Below are 27130 nucleotides of genomic sequence, written 5' to 3' on the forward strand. Positions count from 1 at the left end.
AGTAAAAAAATCAATTTGATCACAATTTGATCACACTGAATCTTAGCAGACTGATCACAGATATTGTACAGTGATCAGAAACAGGAAAAACAGATAAGAAAGGTAAAATTTTAACCATCCCTTTTCCCATACCCGTCTCCTCTGATTCCAAATTCCCTCTTCCAACCAGGCATGTCACACGGAGCTTACAACTCCTTTTACCTTGTCTCACAGCCTTACACTGGGAAACATGCATTGAACATCAGGATTTACTCCTCTCAAAGACCTAATACATCCAGCCACACCATCACCATCAGCTCTATAAGCATTTAGATACAACCAACTAACTCACTTGGCCAGACTTGACAGCCGAAAGGCGAACGCAATCAACATTCGAGACTCACTGTGCACTTCATAAACTCTCAAGCAAACAAATATCTACTTTTAGTGCTCTACTACATCAAGACCGGGCAAGACACACCCCCGTATGCTCAAGCATGGGCAAAGGACCTAAACATTTACATGACCTAAAAGGAATGGTTAGACACATTCAACGGAGTACACAAATAGACTATAAGCTCTAACATTCAAGAGAGAAACTTTAAAACAATAGCGAGATGGCACTATGCACCATAACATGTACACAAATTTCTTTCCACTACCCCGACCAATGCTGGAGATGCCTCCAACCGCAAGGCACACTTGCACACATCTGGTGGACATGTCCAACAATCCAACTATATTGGGTCAAACTTTAAACAATTATACATTCCATCACGTCCATCCTAATTCCCATTGAGCCTAAACTGATCCTCTCTGGCCTCATCAAAACTCTGCGATGCAAACCAACTTAAAAGTTAACTATAATCCTACTCACAGCAGCCAACCTCTTAATTCCGCGAAAAATGAGAAGCACCCACAATCCAAGAATGGATTAAAAAACTAGAATCTATACGTATAAGAGGAATTAAACGCTTCTATACTACACAAATACTCATTCTATCAAGCTATATGGAACCCTTGGTTAAAATACCTTCAACACACTCCAGGAGACCACTTACACAGGGCTTGATTTCATATGTATTTATGTATTTATGTATCTATCTATCTGTTTGATACTGTCAGGGTACTCACCTGTGAGACAGACGGCCAGACGTGGTCGCCCCTGGAATTCCCAACAGGGGACTTGAACCGGGGTACTTATCTATCCCAGTCCTGCTCTCTGCCTCTGAGCCACAGCAGCTTTACCAGAGACTTCTGATTCCGGTCTTGTTCATTCTGGCTTGGCTACTACACCGGGGGCTGCACCTTGTCTTGTCTGCTTCTCACCTGACTCTGATCTTCATTAGCAGGGTATTTAAACCCAGCCTCGCCCTGCACTCATTGTCAAGTCTTTGATCTGTGTTCCTGTGTCGTACCAGTGTTCCTGTTTATTCTGCTTCGTATATTTGACCTCGGCTTGTGACTACGTTGATTCTAACCTCTGGCATCCTTTGACCTCGGCTATCCCTCGACTATCCTGCTGGTTCTGTCCTTGCCTGTCCTGCGAATTTGGTACTGCATCCTGCACAGCCCCCGTGCACAGACCCACAGGCCAGGTGAATTCTTACCTGACCACCTCGGCCTGTGGCTATCTGCAAGGGTGAGCGACATATCTGCGCTACAGACTCCCAACTCAGGTAAGACCCTGACAAAAGACTTGACCAATATGGAGTCCGCAGAAATGTGCTCACCCTCACTCCAGCAAGTGTCCAGCCTGGCCCAGATTGTTTCGGAGTTGCAGCAGGAACTTTTTTCTCTTAAAGGCGCAGTACATCCAGCTCCGGAACCCTTTGTCATCATGCCCGACAGATTTGATGGTAACTACACGTCCTTCCAGTCATTCAGGATGGATTGCGAGGTATTGTTCTCTTTAAAGCCTCGAACTTACGCCACGGATTTCATCAGGGTCAGAGCGGCTATCAACCTGTTGTCTGGACGCATTAAAGTTTGGGCTTACCAAATGTTGCAGAGGAAGAGTCCTGTCCTTGTCAGCTGGGAGTCCTTTATTATTGCTTTGGACTCACAGTGCAGGACCACTAAGCCCAAGCCAGCTCCACCTACTAAAAAATCGCGGAGTCTACGTCACCACACCCCGGTGATACCCTCTTATGATCCAGTTCCCAGGAGAACTCCAGAGGTATCCTGTGTTCAACTTGATCCTGAGGAACCTATGCAAATTGGACGTGTCCACTGCAAAGTCACACCGGGGGAGAGGGACCGAAGGAGAAGCCATGGTCTGTGTTTCTACTGTGGAGAAGGTGGACACTTCATCACGCTTTGTCCTGTTCGCCCTCCTAGACCTCCTGCTCCAGAGTCGTCTGCCTTTCCTACCAAAGTTGCTTCCTGTATTACCACCACTACTTCCCGCCCACTTGAAAAGGATTTACCTAAGGATTGTGTCATTGCTTCTAATGGCACTACGGTCTGTAAAAAAGACCTGGAAGTGTTCGAAAAAGCACTGCTAGCTGCGAGCACTGTCCCTCCCGAAGTTGTGGAAGTTTTTGTCACCCCTACCCGGAACCTAGACCGAGCGTCAGCTGTACCAGAAGCTGGTACTGGGAAATCCCGAGCTAATCAGGGATCCCATACTGAGGACTTTCACTATGGGGACTCGACGGATTCTGAGAGTGACTCTGGTGAGACGGATTATTTCAATGAGGAGCCTACCTGCGCCCAGAGGTCGTTTTTGAAGGGGGAGGTACTGTCAGGGTACTCACCTGTGAGACAGACGGCCAGACGTGGTCGCCCCTGGAATTCCCAACAGGGGACTTGAACCGGGGTACTTATCTATCCCAGTCCTGCTCTCTGCCTCTGAGCCACAGCAGCTTTACCAGAGACTTCTGATTCCGGTCTTGTTCATTCTGGCTTGGCTACTACACCGGGGGCTGCACCTTGTCTTGTCTGCTTCTCACCTGACTCTGATCTTCATTAGCAGGGTATTTAAACCCAGCCTCGCCCTGCACTCATTGTCAAGTCTTTGATCTGTGTTCCTGTGTCGTACCAGTGTTCCTGTTTATTCTGCTTCGTATATTTGACCTCGGCTTGTGACTACGTTGATTCTAACCTCTGGCATCCTTTGACCTCGGCTATCCCTCGACTATCCTGCTGGTTCTGTCCTTGCCTGTCCTGCGAATTTGGTACTGCATCCTGCACAGCCCCCGTGCACAGACCCACAGGCCAGGTGAATTCTTACCTGACCACCTCGGCCTGTGGCTATCTGCAAGGGTGAGCGACATATCTGCGCTACAGACTCCCAACTCAGGTAAGACCCTGACAGATACAGTGCCGGCCTTGAATTGGGCCAACCAGGGCCGGCCTTAGGGGTGTGCGAGCTGTGCGGCCGCACAGGGCGCCATGGAGCAGGGGGCGCCCTGCGGCCACACAGCTCACACATGGCCGGAATAAAAAAAAAAAAAAAAAATGTGGTGGGGCGGGGCTTAGCGTGCGGTGGGGCGGGGCTTAGGGTGCGGTGGGGCGGAGCTAAAATGCTGTCTAACTGCTGCAGGGGAAGCAGGAATGAGTCCCTGCTTTCCCCATCAACCAGAATCCAGGAGCTGCACTGCCTGTCTGCCTCCACAAGGAACAGAGGTAACTATGTGATTGTCTGCTTGAGTGTGTGTGTGTCTGTGTGTTTGACTGTCTGCCTGTGTGTGTGACTGTGTGTGTGTGTGACTGTCTGTGTGTGTGACTGTCTGTGTGTGTGACTGTCTGTTTGTGTGTGTGTGACTGTCTTCCTGTGTGTGTGTGACTGTGTGTTTGACTCTCTATGTGTTTGACTGTCTGCCTGTCTGTGTGTTTGTGTGTGTGACTGTCTGTGTATTTGCCTGTCTGTGTGTGTGGCTGTCTGCCAGTGTGTGTGTGACTGTCTGTGTGTGTGACTGTCTGTGTGTGTGACTGTCTGCCTGTGTGTGTGTGTGTGTGTGTGTGTGGCTGTCTGCCTCTGTGTGTTTGGCTGTCTGCTCTGTGTGTTTGTGTGTGTGACTGTCTGTGTATTTGACTGTCTGTGTGTGTGGCTGTCTGCCAGTGTGTGTGTCACTGTCTGTGTGTTTGACTGTCTGTGTGTGACTGCCTGCCTGTGTGTGTGGCTTCCTACCTGTGTGTGTGTGTTTGTGTGTGTGTGTGGCTGTCTGCCTGTGTGTGTGACTGTGTGTGTGACTGCCTATGTGTGACTGACTGGGCAGACCAGATGGGCCGAATGGTTCTTATTTGCCGTCACATTCTATGTCTGTGTTTGTGTGTGGCTCTCTGTGTGTGACTGCCTGCGTGTGTTTGTGTGTGTGCTTGTGTATGGCTGTCTGCGTGTGTGTGTGTGTGTGTGACAGGGTGTGTGGGAAGGGGGAAGGAGGGGGGGAAGGAGTGGGGATGGGAGGATGGGAAGGGGGGCGCTCTGAAGATTTTTCACACAGAGTGCCCAAAGGCCTAAGGCCGGCCCTGGGGCCAACTGGCTATGGCCGCACAGAGTGACATCTCCCCTCTGAACTCTGGGGCTACTTTACCAATTCAGCAACTCATTCAAATACGCTAAAACGGACTAATCACGTTTTCCTATTGGTCCTTTTCCACCCATTGCCCCCCCCCCTACCCTTCCTAGGCAGGCAACGACATAAGATCCTAAGATTGTACGATTGAACATCCAACTGGCTGCTCTGAAACCTAAGATGCAATGCCTATGTAACTTTATGTTTGTAACAATCTATATGTAATTGACTTAACTGAGTACCTCTGCAAGGCCACTCAGCAGTTATGTTGTCCACTTATGATCTATGATATTTCAAAATTCTTGTTCATATTGACATTCCTTTTCGCAATTTCTGTAATGGAATTACTAATAAAAATGTAAATAAAAAGAAAAATAGGACAATTTGATCAGACACTCTTAGCAGACTGATCACAGACATTGTACAGTGATAAGAAACAGGAAAAACAGATAAGAAAGGTAAAATGTTAACCAAAAAAAAGGTAAAAAAATCCAACCCCAACATTTTTGAACAGTGCTACTGTACTGACCAGATTAATCTGGTGAATAACGTAGTGAACAGCAGTGAAATGTTTAAAACTACTAGTAGACCACTATATAGCAATGATCTCTCTGTCTCTCTAGCCAGAGTCGGTGACCACAGCCAAACTTTAAATTCATTGGCTGTGACATTGTATCTCTGACTGGGGTTTCAGACGGTCAAACCAATCAAGTGACTCGGTATGGTGCAATTGGCTTCTGGGAAATGTCTTGGTTGATCTGCATGGCCCCTGAACAAATCCAGCAAGTATGCCTGGAAGGGAGTGGGGGGGCAAGAATATTAGGATGTGCCATTATGTCCTAGTTTTGTTAAAGCCCATGCTTTCCAGGGTGTAATAGCATCTCCTAATGTTGGGTATAGGTTAAAAGATAAAAATAATTACAGTTGTAAATATGATAAGCAAGTAGAATCCTCAAATACAATTTGAAAAATGGAATGAAGATATGTATTAAATATAACAAATGTCTTAATCAATAAGAAATACTGATGTAGATTAAATAGAATTATAGTGTAAAAGAGGGATATAGTGAATATGTTGTCTTAAACTAATCAAAATAAAAAAATATAAACAACCCGACCTCTCCTGACTCGTCTGATTCACCATATGCATCACATATCTCCATTGTGGGCAGACCAGTCCTTCTTGTGGCTTCCATTCTCAAACTCTAGGATCTTAGATAACTCTTCAGTTAATTATGCTTTCGTACAGTAAAAAAATACGTCATGCAGCAGAATGTGTCCAGGGGTTAGATAGGGAATCGAGAACCATGAATTTGCTTTGCCCTAGTAACCTGCCTAGTAAACTGTTGGATCTTAATTTACCTCTGCCATAGTATACTATTTAAACCATATGAATTAATCCTAGATGCTAATTTATAAAGTTCCGATTTTAACGTAATATTTAGTTTTCACAACATGAGGTTTTGTATAGATGTTTTTAATAATGTTCTTTATTGTATATATTTTTTTAAGCATTTTTATATTGTGTCAATGAATATTAGACTTAAATATTTGTTTAGTTCAGAACTGCAAATTCTCAGAATCTAGGTGATTATCCAAAAATTCTGATTTCCCAACCGCCACGTACCAGAATAATGGGACAGACGACTTGCAGAATACAAAGAAATCAAGGTGTATTGGCGCTATCAATTATCACAAATATAAAATTGCTGGTACAGTGAAAAGTGTGACTTGCAGAATGCACGAACATGTTCATTTTGATTTATGATTTCAAATGTCATCCCTGGTGCTAGAAAAGGCTCGAAAAAAGGGGAATAGAAGGCAGAAGCAGGGTGTTTTTTTTTTGTTTTTTTTTTGGTGGGATCAAATAAGTAGCTTAGCTATGATGGACAAGAGGTCTGCATCTCCGGTACAATTAAAAGGTGTAAAACAAAAAATGATTGATGTTTAGGAGAAAAACCATAATGTTAATTTTATTTTTAGCAGGATTCTTCAGTGGTACACTTTGTAGCTTTTGCTGGCCTTGGAAACAACCCATTACAGGGCTCAGGTGAATTATTTCTTGAAATATCTTTCAGCAATAGACTTTTTTTTGCCATTTCAGTTTTCTTCAATACATACTAACACACTTGCTACCATACTCTTCATATTGATATTATCTTTTTCCCTTGACTAGTAGAAAGTCATTGTTTTTTTTATTATGATTGTCCCTTTTATTATTATATTTCTTTTTGCAATAAAGTTAGTTTAGTTTATATTCCTCAATTTTTTTGGGGGGGGGATCTACCTGTGCCTTAGGGCACATTTGACTTTTTTATGTTTGTATGTTGATTATTTGAATATCCCCAGTTATAGGTCTATCTAGCTCGTCAACTATACCCACTGGGGACCATTTTTCTTCCAGACACGTAACATGCAGCTACTGAGGGAAGTGGAAGTGTGAGGTAATCTGTGTTACTGATCTTAGTGAGAGACTAAGTTTTGTTACCTAAATAGTTACACTTGAAACAACTTTGAGCTGAAGATAAGAGATTGCCTGTGTCAGTAATCCTGGTATGAGACTATGTTTAAGGTACTGCTATATCTACCCAGCTACCAGTATTGCTACTGTCCATCAGTGGCACTTGAAACTACGTTAAGAGGGAGTCAGGAGATTCCCTGTGTCATCATTGGTCCTATTGTGAGACTAGGCTACTAATTTAAAGTTTTAAAACGTTTTTTTTTTTTTTTTGTCAAGGGTTTGTAGAAAGACATTTTTTTGGAGAATGTGTTCTGTAAAATAAAAAAATAAAATAAATTAAAAGCCCCCCAAAAAGTTCCTCATGCCTAGCTACTGACTGCCACAGTGGTACTCACACAAACTAGTAGATATCCTGCTTTATTCATCCTAGTGTGAGATTGGTGGCTATGGTTAGTGTTGTATGTACCTCTAACCACTGTCCCTTAACACCAACTTGGAATCACCAATTTATACAAAAGTTTTTTGTTTTGTTTTTATCAGTAGAAAAACATACTCACCATCTTCAATGTTAAGTTCTGATCCTAAAAGGAATTTGAGGAAGGGCAGAGAAAGGGGTTTGTAACGGATCCCCTATACTCCGGCTGAGTATATCCATTGTGAGTCTCCCAACTCCCAAGTAAACCAGTGATCAGAGCCCTTGGTTACCCAAACATCAGCCGAGACTTGATGAAGAGTAGAACAGGTATGACTTTGTTTATTTTGTCACATATGGTTTTACAGGCACAGACCCCTACGTGGGGTCTCCAACACAGAACAACAGGGGTTTCAATCCCAAGAGTCCAATGGAGGAGGAAGGAGGGACAAAGCGTCTAGGTTAAACTGGACTGGCAGTGTCTCTGAAAATGTCCTGCTAGGACAGGAAAGGGTAGAGAGGCCCAGACAAGCAATACATTCAACAAAGGAAGGGGGAGAGGGAGCGGCACAGACAGCAATACATTTCACTTAGCCTTACTTAACAGCTGTATAGAGCTGCTGCCTCCCCCCCCCCCACCCTATGTTGACCCACAATTGCATATACAGACACATGTACAACAGTCATAAAGATGGCACCGCAAGCTTGTGGCCACCGACAAACAAATCAAGTCATCTATCACATATCTCCCCCCCCCCCATAGAGATAGACAGATGATGGATCTGCAACAAGTCTCTTGGACCCCCCCTGAGTCCACAGTCCAAGTCCTTGGGGTCCAATGTGACTAGACAAGCATGTGGGCATGGTCCTCTGTGACAGCGGTTCATCACATGTTTTTTTTACCCTATCCACTTCATCAGTAGTAGTCCATGGCCTCTGAGTCTGAGCACCATTTCCTCGACCACAAGGACTGCTGACACCTTTGTCATCACTGTCTTGTTATTAGTTTGTTAAAGAAAACTCTTGTCTTTGTGTATCTAACACAATCTTGGACATACCCATATAACCGGTCCTCAGGTTTTACTATCAGTGTTGATTTTGGGGGGAATTTTATTACATTAAGAACTGATTGAATTCAATTGAGTTAGTGGTCAAAATAGTTATATTTCAGATCAAACTTTGAAAATGTGACATAATCTAAATTACAGATCTAAAAAAAAAAATAGATGTTTAAGCAGTTATCGTTGGGGCTTGCAATCAACTAAGTCTATCATGGAATGTCAATCTATGAAGTAATACAGAGTTTTTTTTTATAGCATCTGAGATTATGACTGCACACCTCCCAAGTATTCCTATTTAGGAGAGCCAGTCCTAATTTGGGCCTATATTCTATATTATGAGCTCTATATTGTTAACGTTTCTGAGTGTATAAAACAAGAGGTTTGGTGAAAATCTTGTTTCTTCAGTTGCATAAATTGTTGTACAATTTCACACAACAGCCCCGCTCCGCTCACACCCATAAGATTTAAGTGCCCCTCATTGTCCATTTGAAATGTTGGGAGGCATGTTGTTTATAAAGCAACAACATTTTCTGCAGCATTGCACAGTGGATCCATGAGACATACAAATAAATTAAATTCACAAATTAAACTAACAGGAAGACGAGGTTGCAAGGGCACCATTCAAACAAACTTACAAACTAATGTAGATAGGTGGCCTTGTATAATAATGATAAGATGGAATCCGCAATCACTTAAAGAGCAAACAAGTGCATTGAAAAATATATGGCCAATTAGATGGGATGTCATGAAAATGAGAGAAAAAAAAATTATTTTGTTATCTCACACAAACACACTCATTGACACATGCATTATCATTACACACCCTGCTACATAAACACCAGATGTACCAGACACACAAACATCTAATGTCTGCATTTAGGTTTTTTTTTGTCTGCTGGTTCTTGCAACTCCTCAGCAATAAAGCCAGTTGCCAGCTAATGAGTGGTTAATGCCCAGACTAGCACCCATGTGGTTTCTAGCAGTACTTGTTACTGATTGTTTTATGTGTGTATATGACTGAACACGTAAGTTTGTGTCTATGTTTCTGAATGTGTTTAAGATTGTGTCGTTGGGTGTATAAGTGATTGTATTGCTAGGTGAATAGTTAATTGTACAGTATATGCACCTATAGGTATGAGTTGGATGCATAGAGGATAGTAGGCCAAGGGCATCGAAAATCACAAAAACATCAATATGTATGTGTTGAGGGGTTTATAGCTTGCTCTTTCAAGAAGTCAAGGGATGATTTGATACTACCCGGACTAGAAAGGTAATTTATAAATTAATCCATCTAAAGAGGTATCTAACAAAATATATTTTGAAGTATGAACTGGATAAAGCCCTACCGGACATCTCAATAATAATATTGTATATAATAAGCCAGCATTTCCTCATTCCTCTCTGTTGTTGTCGAATGGATGTCATCACAATTTCTTCAAATTAAAACCGAAGTATTCTTCTTGCACCCATTTGAAACCACACTTTCCACTACTCACTCTCTCTCCATCACCCCCAGTTTGCATGGTCATCTTTGATTATGGATTACTCTTTGAGACACACATACTACTAATCAGAGCCGTCAACTGTCCCGAACAGCTCAACATATCTGACTATATCACCCTCTAATTATTCTCTGATCTCTAACTGTGTGGCCACCACCCAGATATATTCTTGTCATGTAGATGTAACTCTACCATACAAATTCAATTTGATTCTGGGCATATGACGCGAGTAGGTTAATTATCTTCAACAACACATTCCCTTCTCTGCAAACCCACTTATCCAAGGGTCCCTCCTTGCTTTTTATCCACCTAGATCTGTGGCTCTATATTATACTTTACATAATGTATATTCATTCACTGTCATGTAATTTAGCAGTAATTGTAAAACATTGCTTCTAGATTCCATCTTCATCCTACTCATTGTTTGTAGTGATCTGATTGTTAACCAGTGATCGTGTTGGCATAATTGTGGATACATTTCTGTTACAATTGTTTCTTCTCTCCACAAACTCTTTCCCCTCTCATTTGAAAATCATAGGCAAAGTTATCTTCATTTGTTTCATGTGTCTAAATATTCATCTCCTGTATATATAATTACAAGGGTTATTTTTGCATAAATTGTAAAGTACTCTAGATAAGAGTATTATATAATAACTGTTAAATATATAAATAAATAAATAGCACAATACTAATGTGAAAAATGTGACAGGTTATAACAAAGAGCTTGGTTTCAATGTTATCAAATAAGATAAGTTGAGTGTATTGAATAGTTTTAATATGGATACTATATATATATATATGAATGTGCAAGAGTACCACTTTGGAATCTACAAATGTAGCATTGAGGATTCAAAGTAAAAGTATTATGTTCTTTTGATTTGAAGGCGAGTTTTATTCTGTATGTATTATTAGGAATTTATTTAGCTTTTAATGGATTAGAAAAGTCTGAGAGGACTTCTCAATACATGATATAAAGTTTTTTGTTAATTTGTATTATTTAATATGCTGGTCACTTTTTAAATTAATTGACCTACCAAAACCGGCATGACTTATCTGAAATGGGAAGAGGTTAAATATTTTGATCCTCCCCAGTCCCACTCTTAAAAGCTTCATTTTTTTTATCTTGTTGTTTGCCCCATCACTACTCAGCGTGATGAATGGACAGAATTTACTGGAACACACTACCTGTCATGTATAAAACATATTACATTCCATTTATCATACCATACAGATCAAGGTGACTTTCAGACAAGTTAAACTGAAAGCCACAGTTCCGGACGGTCTCCAGGGAACAAACTTTCCAGTCAAAGCTCAATAGCATAGAGACCAACGCTCATTTGTACAGGCTAATGGTTATACATGCTATCATTAATTGAACATTCAACAATAACATTAGCTAATTACTGAGCTGTAATGTTCAAACATTATCAATTGTAAACTCATATTTTAATAGTCTTCTTTGTTATTGCTAACAGTAACTTCCTATAAACAAGGTAATTTAACTAATTAACATTTCCTAGCTTAATGGCTTTTATCAGAATTAACTATTAAGAGCGAAGCTTGGCCTTCAATCGCACAATGCAAGTTTTTCTAGTTATGTTTTTTTATTAAAACTGTAAATGAAAGTTTAACACCATGCAGTAGCAGCCTTAATTTAACAATGTATCTCAAGAAAACATATTTCAGAGCAGCATAAGTCCCAGTTCCAATGGAGACATATTGATAATAAAACAAAAGTTACCATAAGTGAGGTAATATATATATATATATATATATATATATATATATATATATATATATATATATACACATACACACACACAAATATACGTACATATGTCTATGGGATCTTTATCCGTTATACAGTGTCTGCTATCTCGGGAAAAGGGAGAAAAAGAATGAGACAATAATAGTGCAATACGTCCTTAAAATAATTAGAATAAAGTGCTGTGATGAAAGCTAACTCACATTCTGTAGAGCTACAAAGAGCTCTGCTGTATATATCTACAAGTATATAGTGAGCACCTAAGTTCTGTGTTTTTTAATAAAACAAAGTGCAGTAAACTTCTGAGAAACGTCTGCTTGATGATATGAAGGTCTCGCAAAGTATAGAGAGGTGTATACTGTTCAAGAATCGGGAGGTATATGAGTGAGGTAACTTAAGAAAATTTGATATAGTAACTATTGCTATATTATGTTCATTATGTGGTTTGGGGGTTAAAATTCAGTTCAAATACCAGGAGGTAAATTCAAAGGCTGTTTTGAATTTTTGTTGTATGGGTATGCCAATGGATGTTATGTATGACTTCATTACTTTAAAAGGGGTCTCTGTATCCAATTATGCAGTTTCCAGCCAATCCATACATTTTACACCTGACATTTTGATTTTTAAAAATCTGCAATGAAAATGAATGCAAGACAATCTTGATATGCTTGATAAAATTAACAATTGTATCATATTAAAATGATGTGAAATTTATTTGGTACTGGTACATGTGCTTCTATTTCTTTGCCCCTACAGGGCTTAAAGTAAAAAATAATCTATGCAAATGATGGTCACTACATATTATCTGCTAGGTAATATTGAATGGAAGATCTATTTATTGTGAAGTTCAGTAATATTAGTATAAGATGTCCTCCATTTCTCTTCTATATACTATGCAAATAGTATTAATATATCCAAGTTTATTTTTTTATTTGATTTAAATAATCAACTATTTTTACATAAATGTATTCCTTGCGTTAGACTCAGCTCAGATTATGCCCTTGTTTTGACATATACAGTTGTAATAAAAATTATTCAAGCCCCACTAAAAATCTGGTCTATTGTCAAACCTTACGGACTTTCAGCTGTTTGCAATGAGCAAATCAAACAAAAGCAATTGAAATAGCTCAACACAATGAATGCTTCAAGTGGTTTCCCCAAATTCAACTGAAAATGCAACTTGAAATGACTTCTCCATTCTTGCAAAATAATAAATTATACATCTGTATATATATTCATATGATTTTAATATTTAAAAAAAAATATATATTAACATTTTATCCAAAAATATTAAATAATTTGAAAAGCTTAATTTATCCAAAAATATTCGATCAAGGTCTATATTAATCGCAACTAAGAATTAATTTGTAGAAATACTAGATAAATAGTACATAAAAATGTATTTTTTAAAAGTGTTATTCACAAATGAGTGAGATGACAGGTTCACATTAGCTACAAAGTTGAATTCTATCCATGAATTCACCTGCATGAACTGCTAATATATGTAGAGAGAAATAGCATTGTCTTAGCTTCAACCAAGTGAGCAGTTACAATGTGCACCTAACATGTAAAATGCACTGAACATCTGAATGTAAAACACTGATTGTGATGGTTTCCAGTGCTTTTATGTAAATGCATGTTCCACCCATTAGCCAGCATGCAATGTATCTGGGCTTGTGAGATATATATATATATATATATATATATATATATATATATATATATATATATATATATCTCAAATCCCAAGTAGCCCCTGCACTCAGACTTTATCCATAAAGGTGCCGGGTGCTGGCACCTTTATGGATAAAAAAAGATAGATAGATAGATAGATAGAGCCAGGGCTTTTGATCCTGATGAAAGTTCCAAGCAGGGACTGAAACATTTGTATTTATTTTTTCATTCAGAAATTTTATTAAGGTCATGCAATAGTTACAGGTGGGTGTGATCACACAGATGTCCGAGTACAGTGACATGAAGTTCAGTATGGTATACAATGCAATAACAGGTTGAGAGCGTACTGTGCATACATAGTAAATTACATGTCTAACATCGGTTGCTTCAGTTGATAAGATATTTATGAGGTTATGTTACTCAGTGGGGTCAAGTTGTGGTTCGCAGCCCTCGCGAGCAGCGGGGTTGGTCTTTCAATGAGGTTTTGGTGAGGCCGCCTGGGGCCTAGCGTTCAGGGGCAAGGGGGGGGGGGGCTTGTGGCAACAGGGGGGGTGGTTGTCGGGGACCTTGCTGCATCCGGTACGTGGGAGGCGGAGGTAGGGGATTGGCAGTCTGTTCGTTAGCGTGTGGTGGGGGGGCCGTCTTTGGGGTGTTGTCACGTGTGTGTGTGTGCTGGGTGGCGTAGTTGTGTCTCCGGGGGTTAGTGGAGTTGTGTGTGTCCTTCCTATGTCCCGGGGGATAAGGTGGGGGGGGGGGGGGAAGTGTGTGTATCTTGGTGCATCGGTTGTCTTGTGCAATTACTTGTCTCGACGTTGCTTCGTCCCTAGCGGGCTGTGTGTGGTCAGAGTCAGCCTGAGGAGGGCAGGGGAAAAGTAGGGGGGGGAAAGGGTAAGGAGGGGTGGATAGGCTTAAGGTGAGCAGGGTAAGGAGAGGCGGGGTGGGGGTGGGCTGGGGGGGGTCCGGGTCCCGGTCCCACTCCAGCTCTCCCCGCCCCCGGCCCGGTGTCGGTGGTCGGGGCGGAGGCCAGCCACCTTAGCCAGTGGTACCATGTGTCGTGATATCTCTGTATACGTCCCGCCGCCGAGAGGACGAGCTCCTCAATACATGTGATGTCCTCCACTCTGGTCATCCACTCTCTCATCGTCGGGGCCCTTGTACGTTTCCAGTGTCTTGGAATGAGGCTTCGGGCTGCATTTAGTAGGTGCGGTATCACTGATTTTTTTTGAATTTGTTCATGGGGATTGGGGTCAGTTGGAGGAGGTAGGTTTCAGGTGTGAGTTGTAGGTTCGCTTCCGTTACGGTCTCCAGGGTTGTGTGAATTTCTTTCCAGAAGGGTTTGATGAGTGGGCAGGTCCACCAAATATGGAAGAGTGTTCCCAATTCTCTCCCGCATCTCCAGCATTCTGGTTCGCGGGTGGCTTTCATAACCAATAGTTTCTCTGGTGTGTTGTACCAGTGTGAGAGCATTTTATTTCCTGCTTCCTGGAATTTCGTGGCTATGGAGGCCTTATGTATAAGTGTGAACACAGTGGTCCATTGTTCCCTGGTGAGTTTGTGTCCTAGGTCTTTTTCCCAGTATCTAGTGAAGTATGGGAGAGGTGCATCGTTGGGGGGTGTGATTTGTAGGCGGTAGAGGAAGGAGATTGCGTGCGGTGGGGACATGGGGGCTTGAGCAAATTGCCTCAAAGGTAGAGAGTGTCCGTGATGCTGAGTCCAGCCCAGGTATGTTCTTCAGGAATCTCGTCAATTGGTGGTGTCTGAAGCGAAGTGGCCAGTTATGTGGGTTGTTCGGAACCAGGTCTCCCAGAGGCATGATCGTGCCTTGTTTGTATATGTCATTTATCCTACAAGGGTACGGCAGTCCCAGTGTCGTGGTATAGCGAGGATCCTCCGCTGGAGGGAATCTTGGGTTGTGTGATATGGGGCACAGAGGCGAGAGCTCCGGGGCTAGGTCTTTGTGCGGTGCTATGCGTCTCCAGACTTTCATTGTGGCACGTAGGGTTGGGTGTCGTTTCGGTAGTTCGCCGGTCATGGCCTTCGGTAGCCAAGGAAGGAGAGATAGAGGTATTTGTGAGAAACTTGCTTCTATCGGAATCCAGAGTTTGTCTTTTGTGTTGTGCGTCAATTCTATCAGGCGCTGGAGGTGGATGGCCCGTCGATATTTAGCCAGGTCTGGTAGTCCTAGTCCCCCGTGCTGCTTGGGTTTTGTGAGGGTGGCGAAGTTCAGTCTTGCTCTTTTGCGATACCAGACATAGTCTGTCATTATCTGTCTGGTTTGCGTGAAAAAGGTTTTGGGGATGTGTATTGGTAGGGTTTGTAGGAGATATAGAAGACGTGGGAGTATGTTCATTTTAAGTACGCTGATCCTCCCTAACCATGTGATGTGAGGGAGTTGCCAGGAGCTTAGATCCTTTTTTATCCGGTCGAGGAGGGGCGGGAAGTTAATGCTGAAGGTGTCTGAGAGGTCTGCCGATAGCCAAGTCCCCAGGTATTTGATTGCCTCAGAGCACCAGTGGAGGGGGAAGTCTTTTTGCAGTGTGGTTACCAATGCTTGGGGGCATCCTACATTAAGGATTTCCGATTTCGTGAAGTTTATTTTTAGGTTCGACAGCGTGCCATAAATGTCGAATTGATGCAGTAGCTCTCTGAGGGAAGATGCTGGGTTGGTGATAGTCAATAGGAGATCGTCCGCATATGCAGATACTTTGCTGTCTCCCCAGCTGCCTCTGATCCCAGTGATGTCGGGTTGGGTTTGAATGGTGTTAAGGAACGGTTCCAAGCTGATGGCGAAGAGCAGAGGCGATAGTGGGCATCCCTGTCTTGTGCCGTTTCTAATCTCAAATGGGTCAGAGAGGATTCTGTTTACTTGTACTCGGGCAGCTAGGTTGGTGTATAGGGCCGATATCCATGCCATCATGTGTGGTCCCATCCCGAGGTGTTCAAGTGTGGTCATCAGGAAGGACCAGTCCACCCTGTCAAACGCCTTTTCCGCGTCTGTTGAAACCAGCAAGGTGGGCGATGAATCCCTCCTTGCTGCGTGGATCAGATTGAGTGCCTTGATGGTGTTGTCTCTGGCTTCTCGTCCCTCAACAAATCCCACCTGGTCAGGGTGGATGAGGTCCGGCAATAAAGGTTAGATGCGCAGGGCCAGGATCTTGGCAAATAGCTTAAGATCAGCGTTTAGCAGGGATATTGGACGGTAGCTAGTGCAGGAGGACGGGTCCTTTCCTTCTTTTGGTATTACCACAACATGGGCTAGGAGCGTGTTGGGGTCCAGGGAGCTTCCGTTTTGGATGGAGTTATATAGGGTTAGCATATGGGGAGTGAGGACATCCGCCAAAATCTTATAGTATTTTGCCGTGTATCCATCTGGTCCTGGGCTCTTTCCTTGTTTAGCCAGTTTTATGGCTAAGCGTATTTCTTCGCTCGTGATGTCTTCCTGTGGATATGGCTTGAGGCGTAAGCTTGGAAGTCAAGTTCTGCACGATATATGCTTTCCTGGCGTGCTGTGAAGGTCTCCTCTGCAGTGTTCGCGCGTGAGTTGTTCGGAGGTATGCAGTACAGGGAGGAGTAGTATTGTCGGAAACCTTCGGCTATGGCTTTTGGTGTGAGCAGGGGTTTCCCCGCCGCGGAGATCTTTTGTACGTGACTCTTGAGCCTCTGCGTCCTCAGTGCCCTAGCAAGCAGTTTGCCGCTTTTGTTTCTAAATTCGTAGAATGTTTTCTTTGTAAGTTGGAACTGGAATTGAATCTTTGATTGGAGGCATGAGTTGAGTTTCGCTCTGGCCTCCAGGAGTTGTTTGTGGGTGTCGTCGTGAAGGGTGTGTTTGTGTGTTGCTTCTAGTTGGGCTATCCGGGTGACAAGGTGTGTGATTTCTTGTGCGCGTGATTTTTTCAGGCGGGTGCCATGTTTGATAAGGATCCCTCTAATGACACACTTATGTGCTTCCCAGATGGTGGGTTGTGTGGATTCAGGTGGCTTATTGGTGAGGAAGAAGTGCGCTAGGGCGTTACGTATTTCTGTCTGAATTAGTGGGTCCTCTAGGAGGGATTCATTTAGCTTCCACGTCCATTGCGATCTGAAGGGTTTGGGATTTTCAATGGTAAGGATCACCAGTGCGTGGTCTGACCAAGTCATGGGCATTATGCGGGCCGCTATCAGTGTGTCTAGGTCCCTGTGTTGGGTGAAAAAGTAATCCAGTCTCGAGTAGGATCTGTGTGGTGCCGAATAATAGGTATAGTCCCTATCTGCATGGTGGAGGATGCGCCAGGAGTCTGCAAACTGGTGGGTCGAGAGGAGAGTCCTTATCGTAGACGTGCCTTTTGATGTGTCCGTTCTGGGTTCCAGGGGGGCACTGAAGTCCCCTCCGAGTATAACGGTGCCTTCTCCGAATGTTTCCAGAGTTCTAAGGGCAGCGGCCAGGAACGTTCTTTGGCCCTTATTTGGGAGGTACAGGTTCGCAAGTGTGATTTTGGAGTCGCCTATTACCCCTTTGAGGAAGAGGTATCTGCCTTCCGTGTCCTTTTCTTCCGCTTCCAAGTGGAACTGAATATCTGCTGAAAATAGTATGGCCACACCCTTGGATTTAGTCAAGCGGTTGTGTGCGAAGTAGCCGATGGGGTAATGTTTGTTGGAGAACTTTGGGGCCTGGGGTGTATGGAAGTGGGTTTCCTGGAAGAAGGCGATCGACACTCCCAGCACCTTGATCTCTCGTAGCGCTCTGGCCCGTTTATGTGGGGAGTTGAGGCCCCTCGCGTTGATCGTGTAGAGGTTGAGGCCAGTCTTGTCGTATCTGCCCGCGCCAGGGGCGCGGAGAGCAGGAGGGGGCGAGCTCGTTTCGTGGAGCTATGTCCGGGCCAAAGCCGTTGGCGGGGTAGGGAGGGCAGGGGGAGGTATAGGCAGGTGGAAGTATCTGGGTTCTAGGAAGGTAGGAAGGGAAGAGAGGTCTGCGGGGTTATAGAGGGAGGGAGAGGGGGAGCAGATGTCAAAGAAGTCAATGGTGTGGAGTAACTCCTATGGGTGTTGTCGGGTTGCCGGGGCGACGGTAGTTAGGGGTAATGTGCCGCTGGTAGGTGGGAGTCTAGGGACGTTGTCCCTTGTGTCCACCTCACAGGTTGCTGGCAGTAAACCCGTGGGGATGGTGACACCTGGGGGAGGGAGGGTCGCCCTCTAGTGACTTCTTGTTGGACGGTGTGTCACAGTTGGTCCACTTCTGAACCTAGCTGCTTCCTAGTTTTGGTGCTTAGAGGATTGTGGCACCCATGTAGGGCGGGGCTGTGGGAGCGGTCTATGATTCGTGTGAGCGGGCTTCCGTGTCTGCCCCCTCATGAGTCGTATCATGAGGTATGCGTGGTGAGAGTATTCTAGGGGGTTTAAGGGAGAACATCATGCAAGGTATAAACACTCTGTATATAACATCATCAAAGAGAACATTTGTAACATTCAAAACATTTTTAAAACAATGTGACGGTGCCCGTATGACGTTGGGGTCATCCTGTGGTGTATGTCGTTAGGTTGCGTTATGTGGGTCACCCGAGGCCTAGAGGTACCCATCCCAGGTAGAGAAAATGAATAAATAAATAATAATAAAAAAAGAAAAAAAAAAGGGGGGGTGGGGAGGGGATCCTAATGCTATCTGGAGTACATCCCGGGTTTAGCTGGGGTTGTCTCATTGAAGCCGAAATGCCCTCCGTGCGGGGAGTCTCGTATCTTGCTCGGTTATGCGTAAGTCAGGGAGTGACCAGTGGTGGTTGGTGTCCTTGTGGGGCGGCAGTTTCGTACGGTCAGTCGGTGAGTTCGTTAGAGTGTGTAACTGAGTGATCCAGTTCAACTAGGGTGCTTGTCTTGGGTTCAGATTCCTAAGTCCTGGCTGCAGTCTGACTGTTCATCCTGTCATGTTTAGTCTTTGTCATCTGAGTGTCCCTGTGGGTTGTGTTTAGTGCTCTCCAGTGGCTGGCAGTCTCAGTGTCTTGGGGCGAGTACGTATCACATATCACATTTCACATATCGCCTATTCGAATTTAGTTTAGCATTTACAGTCCGTTTATAGGAGTATAGACAAATAGCTTCAGTCCAGTTGTAACCCAGATTTAACATTGCAATCATGTCGGAGCCCAGTGCAGGTGTCCCTGTTCCCTGTATTTCTAGTTTGTCACCAGTGTGTGGTGTGTAGCAATGTGTTGTGTAGGTGCGAGGGTGAGTGTGTCTCTGGAGATGGTGTGTGAGTGTTGTCTCTGTGTGTGCTGTCATGTGGTGTTGTATCTGAGGGGGTTGTGGTCCCCTGGGGTTTACTTGCGCTTCTGGTCCTCTTCCCTATTGTTTTCGTTCAGGTACGGTATCATGGTGTTCAGTCTTTATGGTTTGCGGATGGGGGGCTCCAAAAAAGGGGGATGGTGGAGCATGTTCGGTAAGGGGCAGTTTTCCATACCATCGTGGGGAGTGCCTTTGTTAAGGCAGTATCTGGAGGTAGCACGGGCAGAGGGATCTATTCCTGCAGATGGGAAAGAGTCCATACCTTCCTTGAAGGCTTGGTGGTTCTGGGACCCCTCAAAGAGGGACAGAGAGTATCAGGACAGGTCTAGATCACACATTGGGTGTCAGTCTACCCTCTTCCTGTGCACTGTAGAACTTTGTATTTTCATTTTACATATAGCAATCAGATTATGTGTTAGCGTATATATTTCTCAACTATCATTCTAGTATTATAATATTATAAAGGTTGTTTGTAGCATTATCTGAATTGTAGTCACAAATGAACCTTAAAGTCTAAAAAGTGGAGAAACAGTAAACAAGAAAATTAACAGCAAATCCATTAGACATTTTTCTAGAAGGTAATTCAAGTGAGCTATGAACAATCTGTCTTCTTTCTTGAAGTAAGCAGAAAATTAACTTTCATTGGAAAGAAGCAGATAGTTAAAAAAATATATAAATCTACAAATATGGAATTATTTGCAGTGACAGTTCTTGTTTAATCGTGAACGTTTCATTTGTGATGACTAACAGTTTAATGTATTCTCATACTACACCTGAACAAACTCTGATCTGTTATGATTTATCGACCTGAACACATGATTGTAAAACCAATGCAATAATGAACCGTTCAGATATGCTTTACAAAGAAAAAAATGTCTGTATTTTGCGCTGAATAACTTTTTAGTAACTGCATTTGATTAAATATATTGATTTTCTTTAAATTGTTCTAGCATTGCTGACAATGAACTTTTTGTTAAAGAGCTAAAATTTACTTTTAATATTAAATATTATGTTAGCCAAAGAGAGACAGAGCAGTATTCAATAAGTGCAAAGACATAGACTTATGAGAATCATTACACAAAATTCTACTTATAATGTATATTCTCTTCAACAGAAAACTAATTGAAAGAACTTCTGGGAAAAAACAACAACCCCCCCCCCCCCCCCCCAAACAAACAAACTAAAAAACTTACTGTTCATCATGTATGTAACTGTAGTTTTGAAGAGGTAAAGAACACTTTATTCGCCAGAACAACTACATATGGCTCTGCACCCAGCCCACCTGTTTGGCAATCTCAGCCAGTCCAATTGTTTCCTAAGGGAAAGCAGTGTGATTGGCAGAAATCCTCACTTCTGATGATGTAAGCCAAGGAAGCAGATTTGGGGCAGAGCCAGCACCAGGAGACTGAAGTAAAAGTAATATTTTACTAAATTTAGGGTGACAGGGGGATCCAGGTAGACTAGATAGTGTTTTTAACATATTTGTGTTCATTTAAATTGCACATAAAAAATAAAATAAAAAATAAAAACCATATTGATGACTTGTACCATCACAAACTATTTCAAATAACCACTATGGCCATCCACATTCCCTGCTAACAGATTTAAAAGCATGATACTTATTTGCTTTGTAGGACATCAGTACATATAAATATATGGGTGAGTTAACATTTTTATGGTGATATGATAAGCTAGAACCTATTTTGTTTGAGGTACTAGGCATGATAAAGACTCATGTATTGGTCCTTTAAAATGTTATTTAAATACCTCTATCCTTACCATGTTTAATATGTTTTATTCTGAAGGATACAGACACAATGAATTCTAATCTGAAATGTTCTTGTCATTTTGCATAAATAATATTTTGTTAAGCATATATCTTTATGTTCTTTCATTAGTGCCTTTTACTTTGCTGGTTTTATGAAGTATTAATTAATCAGTGGCAATCAATGTTTTAAGATCTTAAGACTTTGTGTCTCTCTGCGAGCAAATTACTTTTCCATCTCAAGCTTGAGAAATTATTGTTCTATTTTTATACACAGAAATATGTTAAGCTATTTCTTTTTTTCCCCTTTGAAGGAATTGCTCTGAAATGCACTGCAATCAAGTATCACTTCTCTCAACCTATACGCCTGAGGAATATTCCATTTAATTTGACCAGGACAATTCAGCAAGATGAGTGGCACCTTTTGCGTAAGTTAAAAAAAAAAAAAATAATATTTCAAAACAGTATTGAAACCAGTGAAGTTGAAGGAAAAGGTACACAATACAAAGTGGAAAATATATGATGGGTGGTTTAATAAGGGTGGAATAAAGATATATATTATAAGGATATCCGGAGGATGGCTAGCATAATACCCAAGAAAAATATATTTTTAAATAGGTACTTCAGGCTGGAATTGGCCATTATTATTATTAAAGCACTATAAGGATTAAAAAGAAAATCTCACTTTTTGAGTTCCTTCAAGGGATACTATAGTCACCAGAACAACTACAGCTTACTGTATTTGTTCTGGTGAGTATAGTCCATGCAGTCCATGCAGGCTTTTTTGCAGTAAACCCTCTTTTTTTTCTGAGAAAAGGCAGTGTTTACATAACAGCCTAGGGATACCTCCAGTGGCCACTTCACAGATGTCTACTAGAGTTGCTTCCTGGGGAAGTGCTGCACAGTGTGCCGCTCTGACATTCAGTGTCTCCACCCTCTGGGTGAAGACACTGGACATTCCTCATAGAGATGCATTGATGCAATCTAAAAGGAGATGCTGATTGGCCAGGACGGTGTTTGGCTCCGGCCTCATTGTCCGCCTCCTTTGCAATTTCAGATAGTGATTTTAACACTAAAGGGTTAGGAATACATGTTTGTGTTCCTGAACCTACAGCGTTTCTGTAATTTCCTACTATTCTTCACACATTACATCAGATTTGAGTTTGTCCAATAAAGGAAGTAGCCTGAAATTCTGGTATGTGGAATCTAAACGCCTAGGCATTTTAACCTAGTACTTACTGCTAGTGGGTTTTATTATAGGATATGGCTTATTATCACAAGTCAAAACTCTCTGTGCACAGCATCAGTTCTGCCAACAGCAGTGGTTTCTGGGACTTGTTCATTCACCGTCATTCTACTAAAACTCCATAAATCTTTGCTGTGCTTCTTGATGACATGTACTGCAATATTGGACACTGCGGGTTAAGAAGGAATGACAGGAACCAGCAAGAAAAAGTATTTTTGATTGGTGGTCGTAAGACAGACAAGGCATAGTTAATAGGTGGGAAGGTAGAAAACTTTTTTTTGAAAATTTTTGCAATAATTATACAGTATTACGAATATTTGTGGTTGTAATATTTTACCAAGTAGGTCTCGCACTTGCTAGAAGAATATATAAATGGTGTGATAGATGTCACTTTCACTCTATTTCGATGCTGATGGGTTGAAATTAAAATTTTATTTTCTTATAGCAATGTTCCAAACTATATATTTAGAATAAATGTTTGTTCTTTATTTGAAAATAATCTCATTAACACAAGTCATTTTCAGATGACCAACCTTGACCTGCAATTTCCTTATGAATTATCTACAATTTCCGATTTAATGAACTAGCATTTTTATGCTGGTCACCGAGTTAGAATTAGCTTTCTTCCTGTTCGTGAACCACACCAAACAGCTTGGAAGATTGAACACATGTAGAACAATATATTCAGAGTGACAAAATCTGAAATTACTTTAATGGCTGACTTAGGTGACCCTGGGAATTAATGGTTTCAGGAAGCACAAACAAGCCCCCAGACTAATAAGTTAAATTGAAGGTAAAAAATACATTGGGTTACAAATCCGTATATCTGAAGGTATGGTGTTCTACAAAGTACACAGGTTGAATTAATTGTCACTATTCATTACTATTGTGAACTCGACCAGAGCATTATTGTTATATTTACTTAATTGTGTATTATGTGGGTTATTTATCCAATTTTCACAAGAATAACTGAACTGTGTTTATATTGTTATATGTAATATCAATTTCATTAAAATATTTAATAAACATCTACCACTGATTTTTAAGAGACGTCATCAGTAAATATAGAGAAAATACTGTTGTTAAAGCCTTGCACTAATACTTCATGAATAATATTGCCCAGGGTGTATAATGTTTTCTTGGAATCAGGTGTGAGTCAGTCTATTTCAGTTTTTCATTTAAACAGCCATCAGAAAAAGGCCATCTCTGGCACTCCATTTTATTTTGAAATGGCTAAGCATGATGTGATTTGCCAGACACACAGTTCCGTTGTGTTTTACAGCATAATGTAGAGTGCTGTAATATGAATGCAAAAATGATTCATGTTAAACAGGTACAAAGTGCAGATATTGGACTGAATACAATAAAAATCTTCTATCTAAAAGGTCAATCAATAAACATGTTCACATTTAGGTTTCAAAAAGACTTGGGTCCTTCAAGTATAACATTTTACGCCTTCGTTTTGCTACTATTGACCCACAATAAACAGCCTTAAGCATTGTCTCAAAGGAAAGGTGGAGGGGCTTATTCTAGAATCCAAAACAGCAAATTGGATTTCTCCCTAGAGAAACAAACTATTTTAATAATATGGAGTATTCATTATTGTGATTCTGGTTTGCCAAGTATGTAGCTATTTTAGACCCTATTTAAAGCCATCTATTGATTCTGACAGCACAACTTATCAGGCAGTGAATTCCATTTTTTTTTTGCTTACTGTAAAAAAACCCTTCCAGCCACTGTATGGGAATGATATTTTTCTCCTGTCTCAATAGCTTGACCTGTTCTTTTTTTTAAAAGGTCACTCAAGGGCTGTTTAAATTGGGTTTGAATATGTATGGATTAATGGCATCCTCCAAACACCTTAAGCACTACAGTTTGTTGTTGTGGCTATGGTGCCAAGAGCGCCTTAGAACCAATGCTGTAGTAGTGGTGCTTGGAGGGTTCTTTTACCCCAGTGTCTTAAGCTTTCCTTCAGAACAAAATATATAATCAAGTATGTTGATTCTTTGTCAGTGCTTAGTGAATATCCCCCCAGAGTCAATAATCAGAGGTGTTACTAAATTGTATAACCTTCTACAGCAGGGGTTCCCAGCCCAGTCCTTAAGTACCTCCTACCAGTCCAGGATTTAGGGATTACCCTGTTGTGTCTAAAGTGTTTTTTTTTCTTTCTTTCTAAAAACACCTTAGGCTCAACATGGTAATCCCTGAATCCTGGACTGTTAAGAGGTACTTTAGGGCTGGGTTGGGAACCACTGTTCTATAGCAAGGGTTATAAATCATCCAATCCACATCTAAATTTAATGTTGTATGAATCAGGGATATTGGTGTTATCTTGCCAGTCTTAAGAGTATCCAAAATGTATCCATACTCTTGAGACTGGCAGGAGAACACCGATATCCCTGATTTATACAACATTAAATTAGATGTGGATTGGATGATTTATAGCCCTTGCTATAGAATGTGTAGCAGGCTGGCTGGGTTTTGGGTCAAAAACAACAGAAACGGTTCTTTCTTCCAATATGAGGAAAGCTTTATTATTTATTTAGCAAAACATTGAACAAAAATAAAATCCTACAACACACTGGAGACTAACTAACAAAGAGTACCCGTTCTATGCTACTGGGTAGCTAAGCTAACTCCAGTAGTTTAACAAATAACTAAATAAAAGGCTTGCAAATTACCTTTACTTTCCACACAGTTTCAGCCGTCATTTTGACTCAGTCTCTCTGTCTCCGTCCCAGCTCTTCACAGGAGAGACTGATTCCCCTCTGCATAGGGTTTATGTAGCTCCCTAATTGGTGTACTAGAGCCAGGGGTGTAAGCGGCACTATTTAGGGGGTGGCATTTTTTGCCCACTGAGGCGTCCCATGTGATTCCCCTGTCATGGAGTGGGGGTGGGCAAAAGCTGACCTGCTGGTCAGCTAATAGAGACCTCCCGCCCCCTCCCTCCTACACTCCCTCTAGCAGGTGACTTCCCATCCGGGGCAGCAAGGAAGCTGTGATCTGTCTGCTCTGCTCCCTCAGGCACCGTTTACTGATACCGTGGGATCCGGAATATGATGTCATATTCCTGCTCCCAGCATCAGTAGACAGCCTGCGAAGGAGCAGAGCAAAGAGATCACAGCTCCCTCGCCCCCTTGGATGGGAAGCCGCCTGCATCACAGCAGCCCCACTGGACCTCAGGGATCCACGCCAGCTCTCCATGTAGGGAGGCTTGGTGGAAAATGTTTAATTACATTATTAAGTTGTGTGTGTGTCTGAGTGTGTGTATGTCTGTAAATGTATGTGTGTGTCTGTGAGTGTGTGTGTGTATGTGTCTGTCACCTATCCTTTACATGCTTGTCACAGAACCTGTGATAATAGGAAATTACTAGTGGCCAGTGATCAAGTAGTTTTTCTCTAGAAAACCTTACATGGAGCGTAAAGGTCTGATCATTAAATCATGACTGTGCTGATCTTTGACCAGGGTTTTCCTGCCCATTTACTTATCACCTACGGGCTGCTTTCCATGCTTGTCACACTCATTTAAAGAAAAGTTGGTCATCGCTAAAATCATATTACTGTTAATGTATGTGATAGAAAATTTAACGTGAACAGAATGATGATTAGCAGCTGCAGAAGGTCTTCCTGTCACATTGAGATTAATGGGAGTTGCAAAGCGCTAATCGGTGATCAATACTGAGCACAGTTAAGAGGACAACGGAACTGCAGCATGTGAAAAAAATACATTAAAAGTCCATATGTTCTTCCCACGTGCGTCTTGAAAGGTGGGTTCTCCACCCACTGAAAGCAGAATGGAGCTCCAAGATTCCTGGGTCCTAATAAGCAAGGATGTAGATACAGCCAGAATTAGAGGTGGATAAAAAGTCGTTTCTTTATTATAGTAAATCAAACATGAAACATGAACACACACGGTAGACAGTACAAAGACAGAGGGTAACTCAGGAAAGATGCTTTTGTGCTGATATGGCAATTCTTTAGACATTTAAGCATCTTTCCTTTGTGTTAGCTCCCCCCACCCCCTCCCCCACAGTACCCTGTCTGACAACCATGTGACTATGTGTGAATCTTCATGTTTTACATTTGATTTACTACAATACAAAAATGTAATTTTTACTCCACCTTTGTGTCTATTTAAGTGCTAATTAGTACCTGGTTTCCATGCTAATTGGTAGAAATTACCACCTGTCACTATCTGACTATAAATTACACCTGCCTCATCTAAGAATTGAATGTGAATTTGAAGTAAATTCTAAATTTAAGGCAAGAGTAGCTCAACTGAAAGCATGGCTGACCTAAAGCATTTTTTAATTGCAGCTGTTTTGATGTTAAATTTGAAATTCACTCTGAATTCTCACTTTACTAAATAACCCTGAAAGTGTAGAGAGAAACAAAGGATTTGTAAACTTTCAATATATCTTATATTAAAATATTTTTATTGTATATTTAAGTAAATTTAAAGTAAACCTTTCATCAAAATGTTTACTCTCTGT

General features: G+C 41.8%; 1 protein-coding gene across 1 annotated transcript in view; it reads left to right on the top strand.

Moving 5' to 3' along the window:
• The window catches only part of TMEM178A (transmembrane protein 178A), a 111186-nt gene that overhangs the window by 68210 nt on the left and 15846 nt on the right, over positions 1 to 27130 (top strand). Inside the window, exon 2 of the mRNA XM_063443639.1 lies at positions 21706 to 21819. Within this exon, the coding sequence (XP_063299709.1) occupies positions 21706 to 21819 (114 nt within the window). The remainder of the gene's footprint in view (positions 1 to 21705; positions 21820 to 27130) is intronic.

The sequence above is a fragment of the Pelobates fuscus genome, chromosome 2, assembly GCF_036172605.1.
Source record: "Pelobates fuscus isolate aPelFus1 chromosome 2, aPelFus1.pri, whole genome shotgun sequence".
NCBI classification, from domain to species: domain Eukaryota; kingdom Metazoa; phylum Chordata; class Amphibia; order Anura; family Pelobatidae; genus Pelobates; species Pelobates fuscus.